Source organism: Leptopilina boulardi, unplaced genomic scaffold (genome assembly GCF_019393585.1).
Source record: "Leptopilina boulardi isolate dan_hultmark-lab unplaced genomic scaffold, ZJU_Lbou_2.1 LbouV2_97, whole genome shotgun sequence".
Taxonomy (NCBI): Eukaryota; Metazoa; Arthropoda; class Insecta; order Hymenoptera; family Figitidae; genus Leptopilina; species Leptopilina boulardi.
Genome location: NW_026138046.1, coordinates 52,151 through 75,739, shown reverse-complemented (window position 1 = coordinate 75,739; position 23,589 = coordinate 52,151). Strand labels below are relative to the sequence as shown.

The following is a 23,589-nucleotide window of genomic DNA, read 5'->3' as shown; positions in this document are numbered from 1 at the left end:
TTTATGAGAAATATTCATGGAATATTTTTTTTTTTTTTGAAAATATTTCATGGAATATTCACAAAATATTAGTGGAATATTTTTTTGATAATATTCAAAAAATTATTCACAAATTATTCAATAGAATATTTTTGGATAATATTAATGGAATATTCATGGAATATTCGTCAAATATATTTTTTTGGGAATTTTTTTATGGAATATTTATGGGAAATATTATTGGAATATTTTTTTTGGAAAATATTTCATGGAATATTCACAACATATTAATGGAATATTTTTTTTCTGATAATATTCATGGAATATTCAAAAAATATTCAATGAAATATTATTTTAATTAATATTCGGGAAATATTCACAAAATATTCAATGGAATATGTTTGGGATAATAGTAATGGAATATTCATGGAATATTCGTCAAATACATTTTTTGGAATTTTTTTTGTGGAATATTTATGGGAAATATTCTTGAAATATTTTTTTTTTTTGAAAATATTTCATGGAATATTCACAAAATATTAATGGAATATATTTTTTTGGATAGTATTCATGGAATATTCACAAAATATTAATGGAATATTTTATTGATAATATTCATGGAGTATTTACAAAATATTCAATGATATATTTTTTTGATTAATATTTGTGGAATATTCACAAAATATTCAATGGAATATTTTTTTGATTAATATTTGTGGAATATACATAAAATATTCAATGGAATATTTAAGGAATATTTGGTTTAATATAAATGAAAAATAAATTATTTATAACATAATTGCAAAAATATTAATATATTATTCGTGTAATATTTCATAGAATATTTTCTAGAATATTCCCAAAAAATATTTCCCGGAATATTGACTTGAATATCTCTGAAATATTAATGAAATATTAATTAAATATTTTTTAGGAATATATTTTATATATATATATTTAGTAAAATATTTAAGAATAATTTTTCATTGATATAATTCATGGAATATTTCATTGTTTATTTATAAAAAATATATATCTTTTTATCTGGAATATTCGTGGAATATATTTTTTTTGTTTTTTTTTTAAATTAGTTAAACTTTGTATTTTTTGTTTAATATTTAAATAAAAAAAAAAAATTTATTAAAAATTAAATATTAACAAAAAATTAAATATTAAAATCAATATTATTTCCTAAAAAAAAAAAAAAATTCCATATTCAACGTTTCAAAAAAAAAAAAATAAAAAAATCTTTTTCATCACCTTTTAGAAAAAAACAATTTTTGTCGAGAAATAATAATATTGTTAAAAAAAAAAAATTATTGCATTTAAAAAAAAAAGAAAAAAAAATTTGACATCGAATCAAAAAAAAAAAATAAATAAATAATAAAGATTCGAAAACTAGTCATTAAAATGAAAAAAAAATATCGCTATTAAAAAGATTTGCTCATTTACCTTAATAATAATAATAATAATAATAATAATTAATTATTATTAATGAATAAATAAAAAAAAAAAAAAAAAAACTATGCAAAGTGTGAAAAATCGTTTGTTGTTTCGAATGTTTGTGAACATCATGAATAAATAAATAATTGATATTATTATTCAGTCCAATTTGTGTGTGCAAAAAAAAAAAAAAAAAAAAAAAAAAAAAAATTAAAAAGAAAAAATACTACTCAAATACATATGAATAATAATCCATTTTCAAAACAGAATATATATATATATACATATATTTCACCATAAAAATTTGGTGACTACACTTTTTTTCTGTCAATTTTAAGAAAAGAAAAAAATTAAAAAAAAAAAAATTAATTAAAAAAAATTTTAAGAAAATATTCTCTAATTTAATAATTATTTAATTTCCTTTCCCACATTTTTTTTTTTTTTTTTTTTTTGATTTTATTTTTGAACATTGAGAAAAAATTTTGTACAATTTTACCCCCATTTCCGATGTCACATTACCTCATGTAATTTCAAATAAGTTGTGACATTTTTCCCTTATTGTCGGTGTCATATTACCCCCTGTAATAATAAATAATTTGTGACAATGGTATCATTTTACCCCCCCCCCTCCAATCATAGGTGTCATATTACCCCATGAAATTTCAAATAAGTTGTGCCACTCGTGCACATTTTACACCATAGTTGGTGACATATTACCCCATTAAATTCCAATTAAATAGTGCCATTCGTGCACATTTTACCCCATATAATTCCAAATAAGTTGTAATATTTGTGTCACTTTATCCCCATCATTGTATGACGTTTTAACCCATAATGGATGTCATATTACCCCAAAATAATTATAAATATTATAGACAATCGTTAAAAAATTAATATTTCTATGATTTTACAAATTTTTACAATTTACAATTTTACCCCATCTTAATGCCATATTGCCCCCATCTAATTGTCATAATTACCCCATTTGATTAAAACTGTAAAAATATAAATATTATAGAAAATCGTTAAAAGAAAGTAATATTTTTTCAATTTTACAATTTACAATTTTACCCCATCTTAATGCCATATTGCCCCCGTCTAATTGTCATATATTACCCCACTTGATTAAAACTGTAAAAATATAAATATTATAGAAAATCGTTAAAAGAAAGTAAAATTTTTACAATTTACAATTTTACCCCATCTTAATGCCATTTTGCCCCCATCTAATTGTCATAATTACCCCATTTGATTAAAACTGTAAAAATATAACTGTTGGAAATTCGTTTTAAAAAAAGTATTTTTTCAATATTTTAAATAAATAAAATTTTAATGCGTTTTTTTTTTATTATTTTTTATTAAAAAAGAAAAAATAATTTTTACAAAATCACAAAGTTGTTGTTGGTTCATTTGTTTCTGGATCAATAATTGTTTGACCATTGTCATTTTTTTCAAGTGACACACGACATTCGGTGACTTTTACCTCTGGAATTTGTTGTTGTCGTTGTTGTTGTTGTTGTTGTTGTTGAGTTTCTGTTGTCTTTGTTTCTTTGTCAAAAATCATTTTTTCCAAAATTAAAATTGGCGACTCAAAAAGTATACAAAAAATGAATGACAAAATCAAACAGAAAAGCAAATCACCCAAAAATGACTGAAACTGAATGAGAAAAAAAAAGAAATTTTTTTTTCTTTATTATACTTTTTAAAATAAATTTAGAAAAAAAATTTTTATTAATTATTATTTTTTTTTGCAATAATAATTTTTTACCCTCATTAAACATAAAAAAAATAAACATTTGTTTCAATTAAAAAAAAAAAAAAATTATTTTTTTTATTTAGAAAAAAAATTTATTTATTAATTTGTTTTGCAAATAAAAAAAAAATTATTTTAATAATATAATTTTTTTTTCTATTTAGAAAAGAAAATTATAATTTATTTTAAAAGAATTTTTTTATTGAAAAAAAATTTATTTATTCAAATAATAATAATAATAATAATAATAATAATAATAATAATAATAATAGTATAAAAACTTGGTAACACTCACAATTCCAAAATCAGAGAAATAACTTGATAATCTTGAACTGCCTGATTTTAAATTTTGAAATAAATAATGCAATAAATATAGACTGTAGGAAATTTTGCTTATTGGTAGAAAAATTGATAGCGACAATAATTTATTAATTAAACCTGAAATTTTAAAAAAAGTAGAAAAATTATTGTTAATTTAATCGAAATTTGAAAAAAATCAAATTTAGAAAAATTTTAATAAAAATAAAAATTTAATTTTTAATAAAACTAAAAATTAATATTTTTTTAAATTAAAAAAAAATAGAAAATAAAAAAATTACCTCCCGAGCCATGATGACAAGCATAAATAATCCAAGCGACTCCAGTGGCCCAAATAAAATGTCCCAGTGACGCTAAAACTGTCTCTAAAACGACATTGTACACGTAATCATTTCTCAATGTTGCCAAATGACCCCAAGTGCAAAAAATGAAGCAAATTATTGCCACTATCCATCCGAAAATAACAATTTTCTAATTTAAATAACAATAACAAAAAATTGTTTATTAAATAATTTTTTTTTATATTAATTATCTAAATATTATTAATAATAAAAAATTTTAATAAACATAATAATAATATTTACAATAATAATAATAATAATAATAATAATAATAATACTGTTTATTAATACTCAATTCTGTTTTATCATTTTGTGTTAAAACAGAACACTCAATTCTGTTTTATCATTCAGTAGTAAAACAGAACACTCCATTCTGTTTTATCATTTATTGGTAAAACAGAACACTCCATTCTGTTTTATCATTTATTGGTAAAACAGAACACTCAATTTTGTTTTATCATTTTGTGTTAAAACAGAACACTTAATTCTGTTTTATCATTCAGTGGTAAAACAGAATACTCCATTCTGTTTTATCATTTATTGGTAAAACAGAACACTCCATTCGGTTTTATCATTTATTGGTAAAACAGAACACTCAATTCTGTTTTATCATTTTGTGTTAAAACAGAACACTCAATTCTGTTTTATCATTCAGTGGTAAAACAAAACACTCCATTCTGTTTTATCATTTATTGGTAAAACAGAACACTCCATTCTGTTTTATCATTTATTGGTAAAACAGAACACTCAATTCTGTTTTATCATTTTGTGTTAAAACAGAACACTCAATTCTGTTTTATCATTCAGTGGTAAAACAAAACACTCCATTCTGTTTTATCATTTATTGATAAAATAGATCACTCAAATATATATTATCATTAATCGGTAAAACAGGACACTTGATTCAATAATAATAAATAAATTTTATCAGAAAATAAATTACAAAACTGTACATAAAAAAAAATATTTAAAATAAATTAAAACAACAAATTATTATTATTCTTATTATGAATATTATTAAAAAAAAAATTCCTACCCTATTTGGTTTCGATTTTTTAGTCACCATAATGTAACCAAAAAATATTCCAGTGATCCATGGACTTGCTCGACAATGTGTTATAACGTAATATTTATTTGCAGTCTCCGCCATTCTTCCCATTCTGAATAATGTGAAAACATTTTTTAATAATTTTTGAAAAAATATTTTTTCATTTTTAATTCAAAAAAAAAAATAAAATAAATAAAATTTTTTTATATAACAATTTCTTTAAAAAATTAAATTAAAAAATTGAATAATTAGTAAAATTATAAAATATAATTTTTTAAATTTTCTAAATAAAAAAAAAAAAATTAAATTAAAAACGAAAATTTTATTTAAAAAAATTTTTTTTTTCAAACTTACTCATTAAAATTAAGACTGGTGAAGAGTAATTCATATTTTCCAACAATTACCGCCGGAGTAATAATCGAGGCAAAAAAAGCCAATCCCAATATGATTAATCCAATTTTTGGTTTTTTTGCAAGTGGATAAATAATTAATGGTGAGAGCCAAAAAAGTTGCATATCAACTGACAAGTACCACAAGTGACCCAAACAAAACTGTGAGTAAATAATTTTTTTTTTTTTTGTTTTTTATTTCAATTAACAATAATAAAAAAATATTTTTAAAAAAATTTATTTATTTATTAACTAATAATTAATATTAATAATTTATTAATTAACAATAAAATTAATAAAAATTTAATTATTAATTAATTATTAGTATTTATTAGTATTTATTAGTATTTATTATTATTAATAAATTATTAATAAATAAAAAAAAAATTAATTTCAATAATATTAATTTATTAAATTAATTAAAATTTTTAATTGAAAAAAAAAATTATTAATTTAAAAAAAAAAATACTAGATTGTCAGCAATATTTTCCCCGGCATAATTTTGCACATAGAGAAGAATTTTCCACCAGGAATTTTCACATTTTGTTGAAACATTAGCGACAATATCACCCTCCCATCTTGGACCCGAACCAAGATGTGGAACAATAAATATTGTTATAAGAACAAGAGCCGCCAATGCTGGAGTTAATCTAAAAAAAAAAAAAAATTTCGATTATTACATTTAATTTTTTTAATTTTCAATAAAAAATATCAAAAAGAGCTGAAAAAATGATAAATAATAATTATAATAATAAAAAAATAATAAGAAAATAATAATTATAAAATAATAATAATATAATAATAATAATATAATAATAATAATAATACAATAATAATTGTAAAATAAAAATAATAATAAATTAAAACCTGATATATCTATGGAAATAAAATTCCAAAATATTGAATGTTTTTCCATGTGCCATTTTTTTAAAAAAAAGATAAGAGAGCAAAAAACCACTGAGCAAAAAAAATGTATCCACAGCATAAATTCCCATGGCAAGATAAAAACTTCTCCAAGATTTGGCCCACTAATTGTGCATAGAAAAAAAAAATTTACTGATTTTAATTATTAATTAATACATAATTTTAGTTAAATTAAAAAAAAACACAATTTATAATTTCAAAAAATATATTTTTCTATATCAATATTAATGAAAATTATTCTTGCCATCGAGTAAATTTAATTTTTCAAAGAATTAACGAGAAATAATTAATTTTACAATTTTTATTAAAGAAAAAAGTCTTGAGGCGATGAAAAATGGCGACAATTGCAATTGCTTCCACCTCGAAATTTTATTTGACCATAAAAATCACTGGCATAAACAGAGAAATGTAAAATTTTCATAAATATCTTTTACTCGATGGCAAGAATAATTTTCATTTAGCGATTTTTAAAAAAAAATTACCGAAAACTTAATTTAGAGGTTAGAATTTTCTAAAAATTTGCAATATAAAAAAAACTGTTTTGTAAATCAAACCGTGCCATCGAATAGATTCAATTAATCCAAGAATCAACGAGAAACAATTAATTTTGCAATTTTTATTAAAGAAAAAAGTCTTGAGGCGATGAAAAATGGCGACGATTACCATTGCTTCCATCTCGAGACTTTATTTGCCCATAAAAATCACTGGCATAAACAGAGAAATGTAAAATTTTCATAAATATCTTCTACTCGATGGCAAGAATAATTTTCATTTAGCGCTTTTTAAAAAAAGATTACCGAAAACTTAATTTAGAGGTTAGAATTTTCTAAAAATTTGTAAAATAAAAAAAACTATTTTTGTAAATCAAACCGTGCCATCGAATAGATTCAATTAATCCAAAAATCGACGAGAAAAAATTAATTTTGCAATTTTTATTAAAGAAAAAAGTCTTGAGGCGATGAAAAATGGCGACGATTACCATTGCTTTTCACCTCGAGACTTTATTTGCCTATAATAACCAATCGTATAAACATAAAAATATAAAATTTTCACAAATATCTTCTACTCGATGGCAAGAATATTTTTCATTTCGAATTTTTTTTTTTAATTTTTTTTCTAAATCTTACATCTAAAAAATCGACTGAATTGACAAATGATGCCATGACATTAAAAAAGAGATCGTGTCCATAAACAATCCATAATATACTTAATGCACGAATTCCATGTATCGAGGAAATTGATCCCGAATGCATTTTTAAACTTAAAATTCTCAACGAACTGTTTATCAATGAAAATCGTGATAATGATCTAATAATATTCCAATTGTAATTTTTTGCCTCCAACCAATTGTGTAATAATTCCAAAATTGTGCAAATCACAAGGAAAAGTACAATTATTGTTAATATTGATCTATGAAAAAAAATATATATATAAATTAAAAATTATTTTTTTTAATTAGAAAAAAATTAAATAAATATTCCTGGAATATTTTTCATAATCCAAAGGAATATTTGGAATATCTTACAATTAGAAAAATATCAGGAATATCACAAAATAATTATTTAGGTAATATTCCAATGTAATTTTCGGAAAATTCATATTCTAGTAATTATAATTTTTGCTATTCCAATGAAATATTACCAAAATCCAATTTTTTTTGTTGTATATTCCAAATATTCCAGATATTCCAACATAAAATACACATACTCCAATGTCATAAAATATTTTATTACAGATATTCCATAGGAATATTCAAATATTCAATAATAAATATATTGGAATATTCCAGATATTCCATGATATTTGTCCTAGAAATATTCCAAATATTCCATAATATATTGGAATACTTTTAGTTACGAGTGGAATATTCCGAATATTTCAAAATAAATATATTTGAATATTTTTAGTTACGATTGGAATATTCCAAATATTCCATAATAAATATATTGGAATATTTTTCTTATTCTATTGGAATATTCTAGATATTCCATGATATTTGTCATAAAAATATTCCAAATATTCCATAATAAATATATTAGAATATTTCTCTTATTCTATTGGAATATTCCAGATATTCCATGATATTTGTCATAGAAATATTCCAAATATTCCATAATATATTGGAATATTTTTAGTCACGATTGGAATATTCCAAATATTTTATAATAAATATATTGGAATATTTCTCTTATTCTATTGGAATATTCCAGATAATCCATGATATTTGTCATAGAAATATTCCAAATATTTCATAATATATTGGAATATTTTTAGTTTCAAGTGGAATATTCCAAATATTCCATAATAAATATATTGAAATATTTCTTCTTTTCTTATGGAATATTCTCGATATTCCATAATATTTGTCGTAGGAATATTCATAATATTCCTTAGTAAAAATTTTGGAATACTTTTGGTTTCTAGCTGAATATTTCAAATATTCCATAATAAATATATATTGGAATATTTCTGATTTCTAGAAGAATATTCCTGAATATTTTTTTGCAAAAAATATTCCATAATAAATATAATGAAATATTTCTTGTTTCTAGATAAATATTCCAGATATTCCATAATTTTTATCGTAAAAATATTCCATGGTAAATATATTGGAATTTTTTTTTGATTTCTACAGGAATATTCCAGAATTTTTTTGTTGTTGAAATAATCCAAATATTTCGTAATAAATATATTGGAATATTTCAGATTTTTAATGGAATATTCCAAATATTTTCAAAATAAATTTGTACACTTACATAAAAATAATACTTCCTGTTGATAATTGATTATTATTTAAATAAGAACATGTGACAATTTCCGTTTGAATATTAATTGTTTCGCTAATTCCTTTTTTATGTAATTCTTCATTAATATTATCAATAATATTAACAACATCTTCAATATCACAACTTGATGGTAGGCACATGCCAAATTTTGGTTTTAAATCAAATACAACATTATTTATTAGAAAATTTAATGTATAAATACAATGTCTTCCATTTATAATTCGTTTATTGGTTAGATTACCATGTATATTAATACATTCGTCAAACATTCCAAGATCGACGACATTCCCTTGTAATAATCCAGAGGGAATTTTTGTTGATGCATCAATCACTAGAGAGGGAAAATATTTTTTTTTTGTTTTTTTATTATCACTTTTTAATTATTTTTTCAGAAAAAAAATTTTTTTTCTTGTTTAAAATTTTTTACTAAGATATTCCGGGAATATTTTTTTGGAATTTTTTTTTATTTCTTTTTAATTATATAACGAATTATTTTTTAAAGTGCTTGTAATTGGAATATTTTTGGAATATTTTTTGCAATACACATTGAAATATTTTTTGAATACTTTTGGAATACATTATTTGGAAGATTTTTGATTTTTTAAAAAATATTTTTGGAATATTTTCAAAAAAAAATGGAATACTTTTGGAATATTGAAATTGGAATATTCTTTGGGAATACCTTTGGAATATACATTGGAATATTTTTGGAATACTTTTAAATACTGTGGCATATTTTTGGAATATTTTTTAAATACTTTTGGAGTAATGTAATTGGAATATTTTTAGAATTTTTGTGGAATATTTTTGGACTATCTTTGGAATATTGTAATAGGAATATTTTTGGAATACTATTTAGAATAATGTAATTAGAATATTTTTGTGGAATATTCTTGGAATACTTTTGGAATATTCTTGGAATACTTTTGGAATATTTTTGAATTTTTTTTTTGTAATTTGGGAATATTTTTTTAATTCCTGGAATACTTTTGGAATATCTTGTAGTACTTTTGGAATTTTTACTAATTACTGGAATACTTTTAAACTATCTTTGGAATATTGTAATAGAAATATTTTTGGAATACTTTTAGAATAATGTAATTGGAATATTTTTGGAATTTTTGTGGAATATTTTTGGAATACTTTTGCAATATTATTGAAATTTTTTGAGTACCCAGGGAATTTTTTTAACTCCTGGAATACTTTTGGACAATTTTTGGAATATTGTAATAGGAATATTTTTGGAATACTTTTAGAATAATGTAATTAGAATATTTTTGTGGAATATTTTTGAAATACTTTTGGAATATTTTTTGAATAATTTTAAAATATTCTAATTGGAATATTTTTTTAATTCTTTCAGAATATTTTAATTAAAAAATTTTTTTATATTCTTGGAATAATTTTGGAATACCTTTCGAATAATGTAGTAGGAATTTTTTTTCATAGTTTAGAATGTTTTTGAAATGCTTTTGGAATAATTTAGAATACTTTTGGAATAATGCAATTGGAATATATTTGGAATATTCTTGGAATACTTTTGGAATATTTTTGAAATTGTTTTAGTACTTTGGGAATTTTTTTTTAATTCCTGGAAAACTTTTGGAATCTCTTTGGAATACTTTTAGAATAATGTAATTGGAATATTTTTGGAATACTTTCAAAATATTTTAATTGGAAAATTTTTTTTATATTCTTGGAATAATTTTGGAATACCTTTGGAATAATGTAATAGGAATATTTTTTGAATACTTTAGAATGTTTTTGAAATGATTTTGGAAAAATTTAGAATACTTTTAGAATAATAGAATTGGAATATATTTGGAATATTTTTGGAATACTTTTGGAATACCTTTGGAATATTTTTGGAATACTTTTAGAATAATGTAATTGGAATATTTTTGGAATTTTTGTGCAATATTCTTAGAATATTTTTGGAATACTTTCAGAATATTCTAATTGGAATATTTTCTAAATTCTTGGAATAAGTTTTGAATATTTTTTTTAATACTTTCAGAATATTTTAATTGGAATTTTTTTTTATATTTTTGGAATAATTTTGAAATACCTTTTGAAGAATGTAATAGGAATATTTTTTAAATAATTTAAAATGCTTTTAGAATCTTTTTGGAATATCTTTGGAAGAATGTAATTGGATTATTGTTGGAATATTATTGAAATATATTTTGAAATATTTTTTTTAATTCTTTGAATACTTTTGGAATAGTGGAATAGAAATATTTTTTTAATATTTCGGAATATTATTGGATTTCATTTAGAATAATGTAATTGGAATATTTTTGGAATTTTTGTGGAATATTTTCGGAATACTTTTGGAATACATTCAATATATTCTAATTGGAATATTTTTTGAAATATTTTTTTTAAATTCCTCGATTACGTTTTGAATATATGGAATAGTTTAGGAATAATGTAATAGGAATATTATTTGAATACTTTGGAATATCCTTGGAATATTTTTAAAAATATTTTTGGAATACTTTCAGAATATTCTAATTGGAATATTTTTTTAAATTCTTCGAATGCCTTTGGAATATTTTGGAATAGTTTTGGAATAATGTAATAGGAATATTTTTTAAATTCTTGGAATACCTTTGGAATAATTTTGGAATAATGTAATAGGAATATTTTTTGAATACTTTCGAATGGTTTTGGAATATTTTTTTTGGAATACTTTCGGAAAAATTGTAATTGGAATATATATATATATATATATATATATATATATATTTTAGATATTATTGGAATTTTTTTGAAATATTTTTTTTTTTTTTTTTGATAATTGTAAAGAGAATTTTAAAAATTGTTATCAATTATCTTACTACTTAAAGCCCATGGTTGTAATTTTTTCACTTCTTGAATTAATAAATAAATATCAATTGAACATTTATTTAATTTAAATTTAGAATAATTATTTAAAATATTTTTCGCTTCCAAATTATTGAATATTATTTGTATATTGCCATTATTTAAAATTGTGTTATTTTGATGATTTGATAAATTTCCCTTGACACTGGATATAAAACACAATAGCACTAATGTTAATTTTATCACTAATAGAATCACTGTTTTTTGAAAAAATTTCATTTTTTTTTCTCTCTTTCTCTCTCTCACTCTTTCTATCTTTTTTTTTGTTCAAAGCAAAAAATTTTTCTAAACATATAAATAAAAGAAATAATTAATTAATTAATAAAAATATTTTTTTTCTATTTTAAATTTTCACAAAAAAAAAAAAAAAGAATTGTCTTTCATCACAACGAGTTACGTTTTTATGATAAAGACATTGCTCTTATGTGATATCAAACTTAAGATAAATATAAATATATATATATATATATATAATATCGAATCTGCGTTTCAATCAATCTTTCAAAGATTACAAATTATTGACAATATTGACATGTATTTTTATATTTAAATTAATTCAATTCTTTTCATCGTACAACAAAATGAAATAATGATAATAATTTCAAAAAAAAAAATTAATTAATTAATTAATTAATAATTATTGATAATTAAAGAAAGATTTAATAAAAAATTAATTAACTAATTAAACGTATGTTAGTCAATTAATTAATTAATAACATTAATCAATTTCAAAGAATAGTTCTAATTAAAAAAAAATGTTTTTTGTTTTTTTAATTTATTTTTATTTATATTTAATACAAGAAAATCTGTTACAAAAATCTGCGGTATTAAGAAAAATTTTATTTATTAAATTGAGAAACATAATTTTAATTTTCATTTATTTTTTCATTTTTACAGTTTTTTTCAAATTAAATATTTTTTTATTTCTTTTTTCAAATTTTAATTTTAACATATAATCCTCATTAGAATAAATTTTGAAATCAAAAAAAAAAAAAAAAAAAGAAATAATATTATTTTTTATCTTATCAAATTTTCTCATTAAATATTGAATATCAGTAGGAATTTTAATGGAATTTTATTTTTATAATATTTGCGGAATATAAAAAATATTTTCCTTATTTACCTTAAATCCTAATATGAATAATATTTTAATATATTATTTTTATAACAATAATAATAATGATTGTATAAATTAATTTAAAAAAAAAAAAAAAAAAAAGTTAAAAACTAAGTTTATGCAGTCATTTTAAAAAATACTGGTAATTTAATAGTTTTTTTTTTTTTAATTTAATTTATAATAACAATAATAATATTATTTACCAATATTGAAAGATTCTTTTAAAAAAAACCGTTAAAACTTAAAGACGAAAAACAGATGTGCAAAGCTCCTTTATTAATAATAATATAGCTAAAATAAAAATAATAAACAATTTTTAATATAAATTAAAATAGAAATAATAAAATAATTAAAATTAAAATTAAAATTAAAATTAAAATTAAAATACTAATATAATATAAATAAAATACTAATAATTTATATTAACTAAAAAAAAAAAAAACTTAAAAAGAAAATTCATAACCAGTTTTTTTTTTTTTTAATCTCATTTCTTCGTTGCTAAAAATAAAAAAAGAAAAATTTAGTAAATAAATTTTCTAAATGCCAAGAAAAAAAATTTGGAAATATAAAAAGAAAGAAAAATTTAGTAAATAAATTTTCTAAATGCCAAGAAAAATAACTTGGAAATATAAAAAAAAAATCACAATTCACTTTGGTATTCGAGAATTAATTTTGTTAATTCGCCACGATGTGCGAGTTGTAAATTTTGTTGTTTTTTGCAATTTTGAAAAATATCCTCCCTCCTTGTACCATTGCAATTGATATTTTTGTAGCGTATTTTTAAACTTGGCTCAACAGCACGAAATGCATGTAATTCACTGTATTTAACAAACATTTCAAAAATTGAGCCAATTATTGTTTTTGATTTTATTATTGTTCCAATGTCTTTATCGGTTCTTACAATTGGAATTTTTCCCTCAATTAATTTACGAGCTGAAAGAAGAAGAAAAAAAAATAAACAATAACAAAGAAAAATTGAAAATTCTTTTTGTTTTAATTAAATAAAATTTACAATATTTTTTTTTATTTTATTTATTTTTTCGATTTAAATTGAATTTTTATCTATCAATAAAAAATTAATTTAATTTTATACTGTTAATAAAAATTTAATTTTACTATATATATATAAAGAGAAATTTAATTTAACTACTGAAAAAAAAAATTAAATTATACATTGAAATAAATTTGTTATTGGAAGTTAAAATAAATATCGAATAATATATTTTTAATGATAATAATTTTCGAATTTATTAATTAATAAAAAAAAAGAAAAATTACTCACTGCTTATGTAGTCTTTAGCATAAAAACCAATGGAATTAAAATTAAAATCATTATATCGTCCCAAATTGCGAACAACATCGAATTCAATATTTTTATCCTCATTATAAATAATATCAGGATGAAATTCAACAAATGGAATTGGACTAAAAACTTGCCATTGATTTATTGTATTCATTCGAACCTAAAAAAAAAAAAGAAAACAATTTTACATAATTCATTTTCCAAAAATAGAAAAAAAATTAATTTTTAATTTTCCTTCTTTTTTTTAAAAAAAAAAAAAATAATAAATAAAGAGAAATTTATTATTTTATTTGCAATTTCAAAAAAGAAAAAATAAATTTAATTTAAAAAAAAACAAAATACTCACTCGATTGAGATAATCAATTTTTATTTCCATTTCCAATTCAACGAAAAGTATTAAACTATCGGGTGAAAATTTTCTCACTGATAAATCGGCAATTGCAATTTTTAACAATGGCTCCATTTCAATTGAATTAAATTGAATTGGCAATCGAATCGATAGCCATGTAATTTTAATGAGATCTTTTTTATATTTCTCCGACAATGATAATGCATTATGTTTTAATTCAAAAAATATATCATCTTTACCTTTTGACGATGAATTTGGATCATATAACAAAACCTGTGTTTAAAAAAAAAAAAAAAAAATGTACGTACACATTTCAAAACTTCGGAGAAAAAAAATAATAATTATTAAAATAATGATTTAAAATCTAAATTAAATTATTATTAAAAAATTAAATTAATTATATATTTATTTCTTAATAAAAAAAAAAAAAAAAAAAAAAAATGTAATAGAAATATTTTTAAGAATTTTTTATTTAGAATTAAATTTTAAAATTGTATTTAGAAAAATTTTCAAAAATTCAATTAAATAGGACAAATTTTTGAAAAAAATTATTTAAGGACAATTAAAGTAAATGGGAACAAAATCCCTATTTTTTACAATTATTAAAAATTTTTTTTAAATTACTAATTTGACAAAGAATTTTAGACAAAAAAAAAAATTATAATTACTTAAATTTTTGAATAGTTTCTATTAAGATTTTTTTTTTTGAATTTATTGAATTTCAGAAGATTTGAGATTTTTTTTCTTTTTTTTTGTATATTTTTGAATTGTTGAAAATTTTGTATTGTACAGTTTTTTTTTTTTTTTAACAATAATTAAGTTTTAGAGAATTTTTAATGAATATTTTTTTGCAAAAATTATTTTTTAAACAATTTAAGTTCAAGTCTGCAATAAAATTCAATTATGTTTGAAAAAAAAAAAAAAAAAAATTTATTATCAGTCAAAAATTCTATTAATTTCCCAAAAATTCAATAAAAATCCCAAAAAAAAATTCAAATAATTTTCCAAACTTTCAATAAAAATTCCAAAAATTCAATTATTTTTCAAAATTTCAATTTAAATTTATCAAAAATTCTAATTATATTTTTAAATTTAATAGAAAACACAAAAATTCAATTATTTTCAAAATAATTTGATAATAATAATAATAATAATAATAATAATAATTTCCAAAATTTCTATAAAAATCCCAAATAAAAATTCAATTATTTTCCAGAATTTCAATACTTTTCAATATGTCAATAAAAATCCCCAAAAAATTCAATTATTTTCCTAAATTTCAATAAAATTTTAAAAATTCAATTATTTTCCAAAATTTTAATTTATATTTATCAAAATTTCAATAAAAATTCCAAAAATTCAATTATTTTCCAAAATTTTAATTTAAATTTATCAAAAATTCAATTATTTTTAAAAATTTTAGTTCAGTTCAGACAAAAATTCAATTTATTAAAAAAATAATTAGATAATACTGATAATAATAATAATAATAATAATAATAATAACAATAATTTCCAACATTTCTATAAAAATCCCAAATAAAAATTCAATTATTTTCCACAATTTCAATACTTTTCAATATGTCAATAAAAATCCCCAAAAAATTCAATTATTTTCCAAAATTTCAATAAAATTCCAAAAATTCAATTATTTTCCAAAATTTTAATTTAAATTTATCAAAATTTTAATTTAAATTTATCAAAATTTCAATAAAAATTCCAAAAATTCAATTATTTTCCAAAAATTTTAATTTAAATTTATCAAAAATTCAATTATTTTTAAAAATTTTATTTCAGTTCAGACAAAAATTCAATTATTTTCAAAATAATTTGATAATAATAATAATAATTATTATAATTATAATAATTATAATTCAATTATTTTCCACAATTTCAATACTTTTCAAAATTTCAATAAAAATCCCCAAAAAAATTCAATTATTTCACACAATTTGAATAAAAATTCCAAAAATTCAATTATTTTCCAAAAATTTTAATTTAAATCTATCAAAAATTGAATTTTCAAAAATTTTAATAGAAATTTGTAAAAAAAAAAACGGACAAAAATTAAATTATTATTGAAAAATTTTAATTTAACTCAACAATTAATTCAATTATTTCTAAAAAAAAAAAAAAAATGTTTTTTATTATCCGTCGAAAATTAATTTATTTTCTATAATTCAAAAGAAAACACAAAAATTCAAATATTTTCAATAATCTCCATTTAAATCAGACAAAAATTCAATTATTTTCCCAAATTTTCAGTAGAAATCCTAAAAATTGAATAATTTAAAAAAAATTTTTAATTATAATTTGTTGAAAACTCATTTTTTTTCAAAAAAAATAATAATAATAATAATAAAATCCCAATAAATATTAGACAAATATTTAATTATTTTCAAAAAAAAAATTTACGCCAAAAATTCAATTTTCAACAATCTATTATAGGGGAATTTTATTTTTATTTTATGATTTATGACAAAAATTTTCTAATTTTAAAATTCATATAATATCAAATGTAAATCTATTGAATTTTAATTTGAAAAATGAAAATTCATCTAAAAAAAAAAAAAAAAAAAAAAAATTCTAATTAATAATTTCTGTGTGACAGTTATGCGCCACGTTTTTGATATTCCAATTTAAAAATATATATATATATATATATATATATATATATATATATAAATGTTAAAAATCAAAAAATATGAATAGAAAGTATAATAAAATTATTAAAAATCCTCATAAAAATTAATATTAAATAAAATTTAAATAAATAACTAAAAATAATTAGGTGAATTTAAAAATTTTAATTTAGAAAAAAATTTTCATAGAAAAATTATATTAAAATAAAAAAAAAAAATAATAATTTACTCACCATCATTAAAACAACTTTATCCTTTTTCTCAAGGCAAATTTGTGCGAAATTATCCAAAAATTTCATTCCTTCAATTCGTCTCAATGAATCGACAATAATTATCATATTAATACGTGAATTTTCCGTAACATATGGTACTGGTAATATTTCAACTTTTCCCAATGGTTTACAAATTTCAATTCTTTTAATGAAACTCTCTTTTTTATCAAAATTATTATTATTATTATTATTATTATTGTCAAATATTGTGGTAAAATTAATATCAAGTATATAATCAATACCACGTGATGAATCAAATTTACGATAGCCATTAATTAAATTTTGAAATATTAATTTACCATTGGATTTTTTTATCATATGCATTATTGCAGCATGTAAAATATAATCAATTTCTTTTTTTAAACTACCAGTTAATTTTTTTTTTATTTCATTATCATTTTTCATAAAAAGATGTGTTTCATTAAAATATGACCAATGTAAAATATCAAATCGTCCCATTGCTTTATTACCCGCTTGATTGCCAATTGGCCATGTGTAATTTTGTTGTTTTTCAGGACCAAAATTTGTTGTTTCAATTATTTTATCACGTAAACGATTTATTTCATCGTTAACCGCTGTTAATTCCATCTGAAATTAATTATTTTTTTTTTTTTTTTTATTAATTTATTCGAAAAATATTCGTTGTTTTTTTTTTTAGGAAAATTTTTATTTGAAAAAAATTCTAATTTAAAATTTTCTTTGTAATTATTTTAGAAAACAAAATTTATTTAGTCAAGAAAATTTGTAAACAAAATTTTTAAGATTCAACATTTATTATTTTTTAACTAAAATAATAAAATTAATAATTTATTTCGTACAAAAAAAAAAAAAAAAAAAACGGTTTTAAAATTAAATATTAGGAAAATTTAATGTATTATATATATTTTTTTTTTTTTTTAGTTACCGATGTGAAGTAGGCGTTGAATTTGTAAACATCATTTATCTCAGTAATGGGATAAACAGAAATTGAATTGGCAAATAATTTTTCTTTTCTCAATTGTTGAAAATCAGTTTGAAAATTAAAATTTCCTGGCAAATTTGTTGTTATAAAATTTTCACCATACGCTGAATTTTTACATGGCACGGGAATTGCACGTAAAATACAACGACCAAAATTAATATCATCCGAATCGGAAAATGTATTTTTTACACACCAATCTAAATTTGATTTCACTTTTTTCACTATTGAATTACTCAATAATATACCAGCATCTAAACGAAGGACAAAATAAAATAATAATATTAATATTAAATAAATTAAATATTATAATAAAATAATAAAAACAAAATAAACAAATAAAAATAATTATTTAACTAATAAATATAGATAAATTATTTAACAATATTTAATTAAAAATTTAACACAAAAATAAATATTAATTATTTAAGAAAACTTCAATTAATTATTTAACAAATAAATAAATAGAAAAAAAATTATTATTTTTAAAATCAGTTAATTTTTGTAAATAAATTTATTTTTATTAAATAAATTATTTAAAAAATTAAATTAATAAACGAAAAAAAAATAATTATTATTTTTAAAAAATTAATAATTTATTTTTTTTTTAAATTTTTAAATTAAATTGTTTGAAAAGAAAATTCCATTAATATCAAAATTTATCTAAATATATGTAAAATTTTTTCATAAATAGAAATTTAGATAAATACAGACCTCGGATCGACTTTAAGACAAAAAAAAAAAAACGTTTTAATCGATTTATATTCCAAAAAAAGCCGATTTTTTTATTTTAACAAAAATTTTTATTGATTAATAAATATTTTACTTTAAATAACTAATATTATTAGATATTACATTTATTTTATTAATTCTGTAATGAGAATAATTCTTTAATAAAATATTATTATCAAGATAATTTATTTCTATTTCATAATAATCAAACTAAAAGATAAATTTTTAAAATTTTATTTAAGTATGGATAAATTTCTAAAAAAAAAAAAAAAAATTATTAAAGTTACATTTTTTCAAAAAAAAAAAAAAAATTTTCAAGTCTGATTTAAGCAATTTATTTGAATTAAAAATTTTGTCATAGTTTTTTAGTTTTTGATGGTTAAAAAAAAAATTCATTCAATAATTAATCAAATTTTACAGATTTTTAAATAAACAAATTTTGGTTTTAAATAATAATAATTATTGGAAGAATTAAATTTGAAATTTTTAGAAATAATTGAATTTAAAAAAGATTTTCTTAATTTTCAGACAAATAATTAAATTTTACAGAACTAAAAATAATTTGTTAATTTTAGATAATTTTTTTTTTGAAAGTAATTGAATTTTCAAAGATTTGCAATTTTGATTTTAGAAAATAATTGAAATTTTTATTTATTATTAATTTTTTATTTTTAAAATTGTAATTTTCGAAAATAATTGAATTTTAGTTGATTTTGAATTGAAATTTTGGAAAATATTTGAATTTTAGTTGGTTTACAATTTAAATTTATGAAAATAATTGAATTTTTTCAAAATAATTGAATTTGAATTTCAATTCATTTTTAATTGATATTTTTAAAAATAATTGAATTTCAATTGATACTTAATTAAAATTTTTTTTAAAAAAATTAAATTTTAGTTGATTTTCAATTTAAAATTTTGAAAATAATTGATTTTGAATTTCAAGTTTTAGAAAATAATTGATTTTGAGTTGAAATTTTAGAAAATAATTGAATTTTAGTTGATTTTGAATTAAAATTTAGAAAAAAATCGAATTTTAATTGATTTAGAATTGAAATTTTGGAAAATAATTGAATTTTAGTTGATTTTGAATTAAAAATTTAAAGGAAAAATTGAATTGCAAATAAAATTTAGAAAAATAATTGAATTTTAGTTGATTTTGAATTGAAAATTTAAAAAAAAAAATTGAATTTCAAATTATTGAAATTTTTATTTTATTATATATTATTAATTTTTTTATTTTTAGAATTGTAATTTTCGAAAATAATTGAATTTTAGTTCATTTTCAATTGAAATTTTTGAAAATAATTGAATTTTTTGCTAAATGATAAATAAATTTTTAAAAATAATTAAATTTTTGTCCATTTTTTAAATAAATTTTTTTTTACTAATTTCCATTAAAATTTTTTGAAAATTGAATTTTTTACGTAATTGAACTAAAAGTTTAAAAAAAAATTGAATTTCTAATAGAATTAAATTTTTGAAGTTTTGAAAAAATTGCAATAAAAAAAAAAAATTTATAAAAATAATTGAATTTTGTGCCTAATATTTGTATTAAATTTAAAAAAAAAAATTAATTCTTGACAAATTATAATTACAAAATTTTTTGTAAATAATTGAATTTCAAGTGATTTTTAATTGAAAATTTTTTGCTGATTTCTGTTGCTAAAGAATTAATTAGAAATCATATATAAAAAAAAAAACAATTAAATTCCAAAAGTTTTTAATTCATAAATGCTTTCAGTTAATTGAATTTTCGAGAAGAATATTATAAAAAATCATGAAAAATAATTGAAATTTTCTGCAAAATAATTAAATTTCAAATGAATTTGAATTAAAAATTTTTTTGGTAATTTTATTTGTTAATTTTTTTTTTTTTTTTTTTGAAATTATAAACAATTATTAAATTTTTATAAAAATTTTCATTAGAAAAATAGTTTAAAATAATTTGAATTTTCGAGAAGAATTTCATTACTAAATTATTAAAAAATAATTTAGTAATGAATTTTAGTTAAAAATTTGTTAAATAATAATTGAAATAAAGATCTAAAGAAGTATACTTTAAAATAACGTATTATGTTTAAAAATTTGTTTTTTAAAAATTGAAAAAAAAAAGAAGTCGAAAAAGTCCCATTTTATTAAAAATAAATCGTAAAAAGTTGTATTTTTGAAAAAAAAGAAAGTCGGAAATAGTCGTAAAAGTCGTATAATCCGAGGCCTTAAAATTCAAATAAATAAATGATAAGAAAATTTAATAATAAAATATTTTTTCTTCTTTTTTTTTTTTTTTTTTTTTTCCTCACCAAGTGAACAATAATTTTCCACTTCGCTTCCAATTCCCATATGAATATCATGACTCACACTTAATTTATCAACAAATTCTTTTAATTTTCTAACATTCACAAAACTTGTGTCTTTAATTAAAAAATAATAATCATATTCCTCAAGATAATTGTCAGTTATATATTTCATAATGTGAAATGGTTTTAAAAGATTTCTTGTATCGGTGAAACCAACAATTCCCGGTAATGTTACATTTGGTTTAATACCTTCTGGTATTGATATAAAAAAACGCATTTTATCAACAATATGTGAACATGTTTTATTTAATGCCACGCCACGTTTATATAAATATTCATGTTCAGCAATAATTGCAATAAATAATTTTTCCCTTATACCCAATTCAGTTGAATAATAACGTGGACGTATAAATGATTTTGGTATTTTTTGCGCTTGTTTTGGTTTATCGTTGATATTAAATTTTGGCTCATAATCATCATTAAAATCATGACGAATTGGAAATGGTAATGTTTCCGATGATGTTATATCAATACAATCATTTAATTCAATTGGCGATAATAATAAACTCATTGTAAGACCAAGGCAAATGCCAATTATTAAATACATATTACTACGACAGTGAATTAATAAAATATTAAAGGCGGACATTTTTAAATAAGAAAAATTTTAATTATTTAATTTTAAAAAAGGCAAAATTTTTAAATTTTTGAATAAAAATTTTCCCTTCTTTTCTTTTTGGTAAATTAATTTTCGTTAATTTTTTTTTTTTTTTCAATTTGTTAAAAAAAAATAATTGATTTTCAAAATTTATTTTAAAAATAAATTTCTAATAAAAAAAAAATTAATTTATTTCTTGGAAAATTTTCCTTTTAGTTTTTCTTTTTTATTTTGTTTATCATTTATTTTTAAATTTTCATTAATTTTGCAAAATTATTTAATTTATTTTTGTTCTTAAATTTTCATTAATTTTGCAAAATTATTTAATTTATTTTTGTTCTCTTTTTGTTTTCTGTTTTGCTCTCTCTCTCTCTCTCTCTTTTTTTGGTTTTTTTTTCTTTTTTTTATAAATAAATTTTTCAAAATCTCTTCATTTTTATTTCTTTTCTGTATTAGAAATTTTTTTCCACCTTTTTTTAAATATTAAAAATAGTTTCTCTATTTTTCCAAATTTTTTTTTTTTCTTTTATTTAAATTTTTTAGAACCTTTTTTTTTTATAAATTTTCAAATTTTTTTAATTTTTTTAGCCTTTTTTTTGTGCTTTTTTGGTCCTCTCTCTTTTTTTTGTGAAAAATTATTTTCTATTTTTATTTATTTAAAATCAATTTAAAAAATCATTTTTTTCTTTATTTTGTTACGATTGTATTTTTTTTTTTTGCTATTTAAAACAAAAATTTAGCCATTTTTTGTAATTTTTAAAATCTTTCTTAATTTCCTACAATAGTATTAAAAAAAATTGTTGTTCCAGTCTTTGATTTTTGTTTTTTTTCTGAAAATTTCGTAAAACATAACCTCAATTAGTAATGAAAATAACACTTTTTTTTTATATAAATATAAAATGTTACTGCATTAAAAAAAAGAAAAAAAAAATTGACAACAAATTCTTCTAAATTCAAAGCAAAAATATAAATATAATAATAATAAGTAAAATAAAAATAAGAAAATTATCGAAGAAAAAATATTTAACATTTATAGGAAATTCTACTAACCTTTTATTTTTAATATCCATCAATTTTCAAATTCATTTTATATTTATTCACACTTAACTAATTAATTGTTTTTCTTTTTATTTATTCTTTTTGTAATTATAACTAAAAATAATAATTAAATAATTGTAAACAAAAAAAAAATGGACTTCGTCAGCAAGTCACGTGATTTAAAGGGAAGCAGCTAAAATGCGCGCGTAATTTCAAAATTCTTGAAAAAAAATCTCCGTAGAAAAATAAAAAAAATAAAAAGACCGAAAGTAATAAAAAAAAAAATTATAATAATTATATTATATTATATATTATATATATTATAACAATTATAATAACACAATAATGATA

General features: G+C 18.5%; 2 protein-coding genes across 3 annotated transcripts; both read right to left on the bottom strand.

The window, feature by feature from the left end:
• Nucleotides 1-1,865: 1,865 nt before the first annotated feature.
• On the bottom strand, nt 1,866-12,259 carry LOC127290949 (nose resistant to fluoxetine protein 6-like). 2 transcript variants are annotated; one of them, XM_051319797.1, is made up of 10 exons: nt 11,825-12,258; nt 8,952-9,312; nt 7,323-7,605; nt 6,139-6,299; nt 5,741-5,921; nt 5,237-5,433; nt 4,871-4,994; nt 3,775-3,964; nt 3,471-3,613; nt 1,866-3,079 (listed from the first exon to the last, which is right to left on the bottom strand). In XM_051319797.1, exons 1-10 carry the CDS (start codon nt 12,087-12,089, stop codon nt 2,810-2,812), a joined length of 2,175 nt encoding a protein of 724 aa, XP_051175754.1. In that variant the 5' UTR covers nt 12,090-12,258; the 3' UTR covers nt 1,866-2,809. The 2 variants fall into 2 exon arrangements, with proteins under 2 accessions (XP_051175754.1, XP_051175755.1); XM_051319798.1 differs by having other exon boundaries at nt 2,754-2,970; nt 11,825-12,259.
• A 983-nt stretch (nt 12,260-13,242) lies between these two features.
• LOC127290948 (chondroitin sulfate glucuronyltransferase) lies at nt 13,243-23,393 on the bottom strand. Its single transcript, XM_051319796.1, has 7 exons — nt 23,251-23,393; nt 21,546-23,030; nt 18,457-18,764; nt 17,514-18,140; nt 14,637-14,912; nt 14,270-14,450; nt 13,243-13,920 (listed from the first exon to the last, which is right to left on the bottom strand). The coding sequence occupies exons 2-7, from the start codon at nt 22,189-22,191 to the stop codon at nt 13,628-13,630; spliced, it is 2,331 nt and encodes a 776-aa protein (XP_051175753.1). The 5' UTR covers nt 22,192-23,030; nt 23,251-23,393; the 3' UTR covers nt 13,243-13,627.
• Between the last annotated feature and the right edge of the window lie 196 nt (nt 23,394-23,589).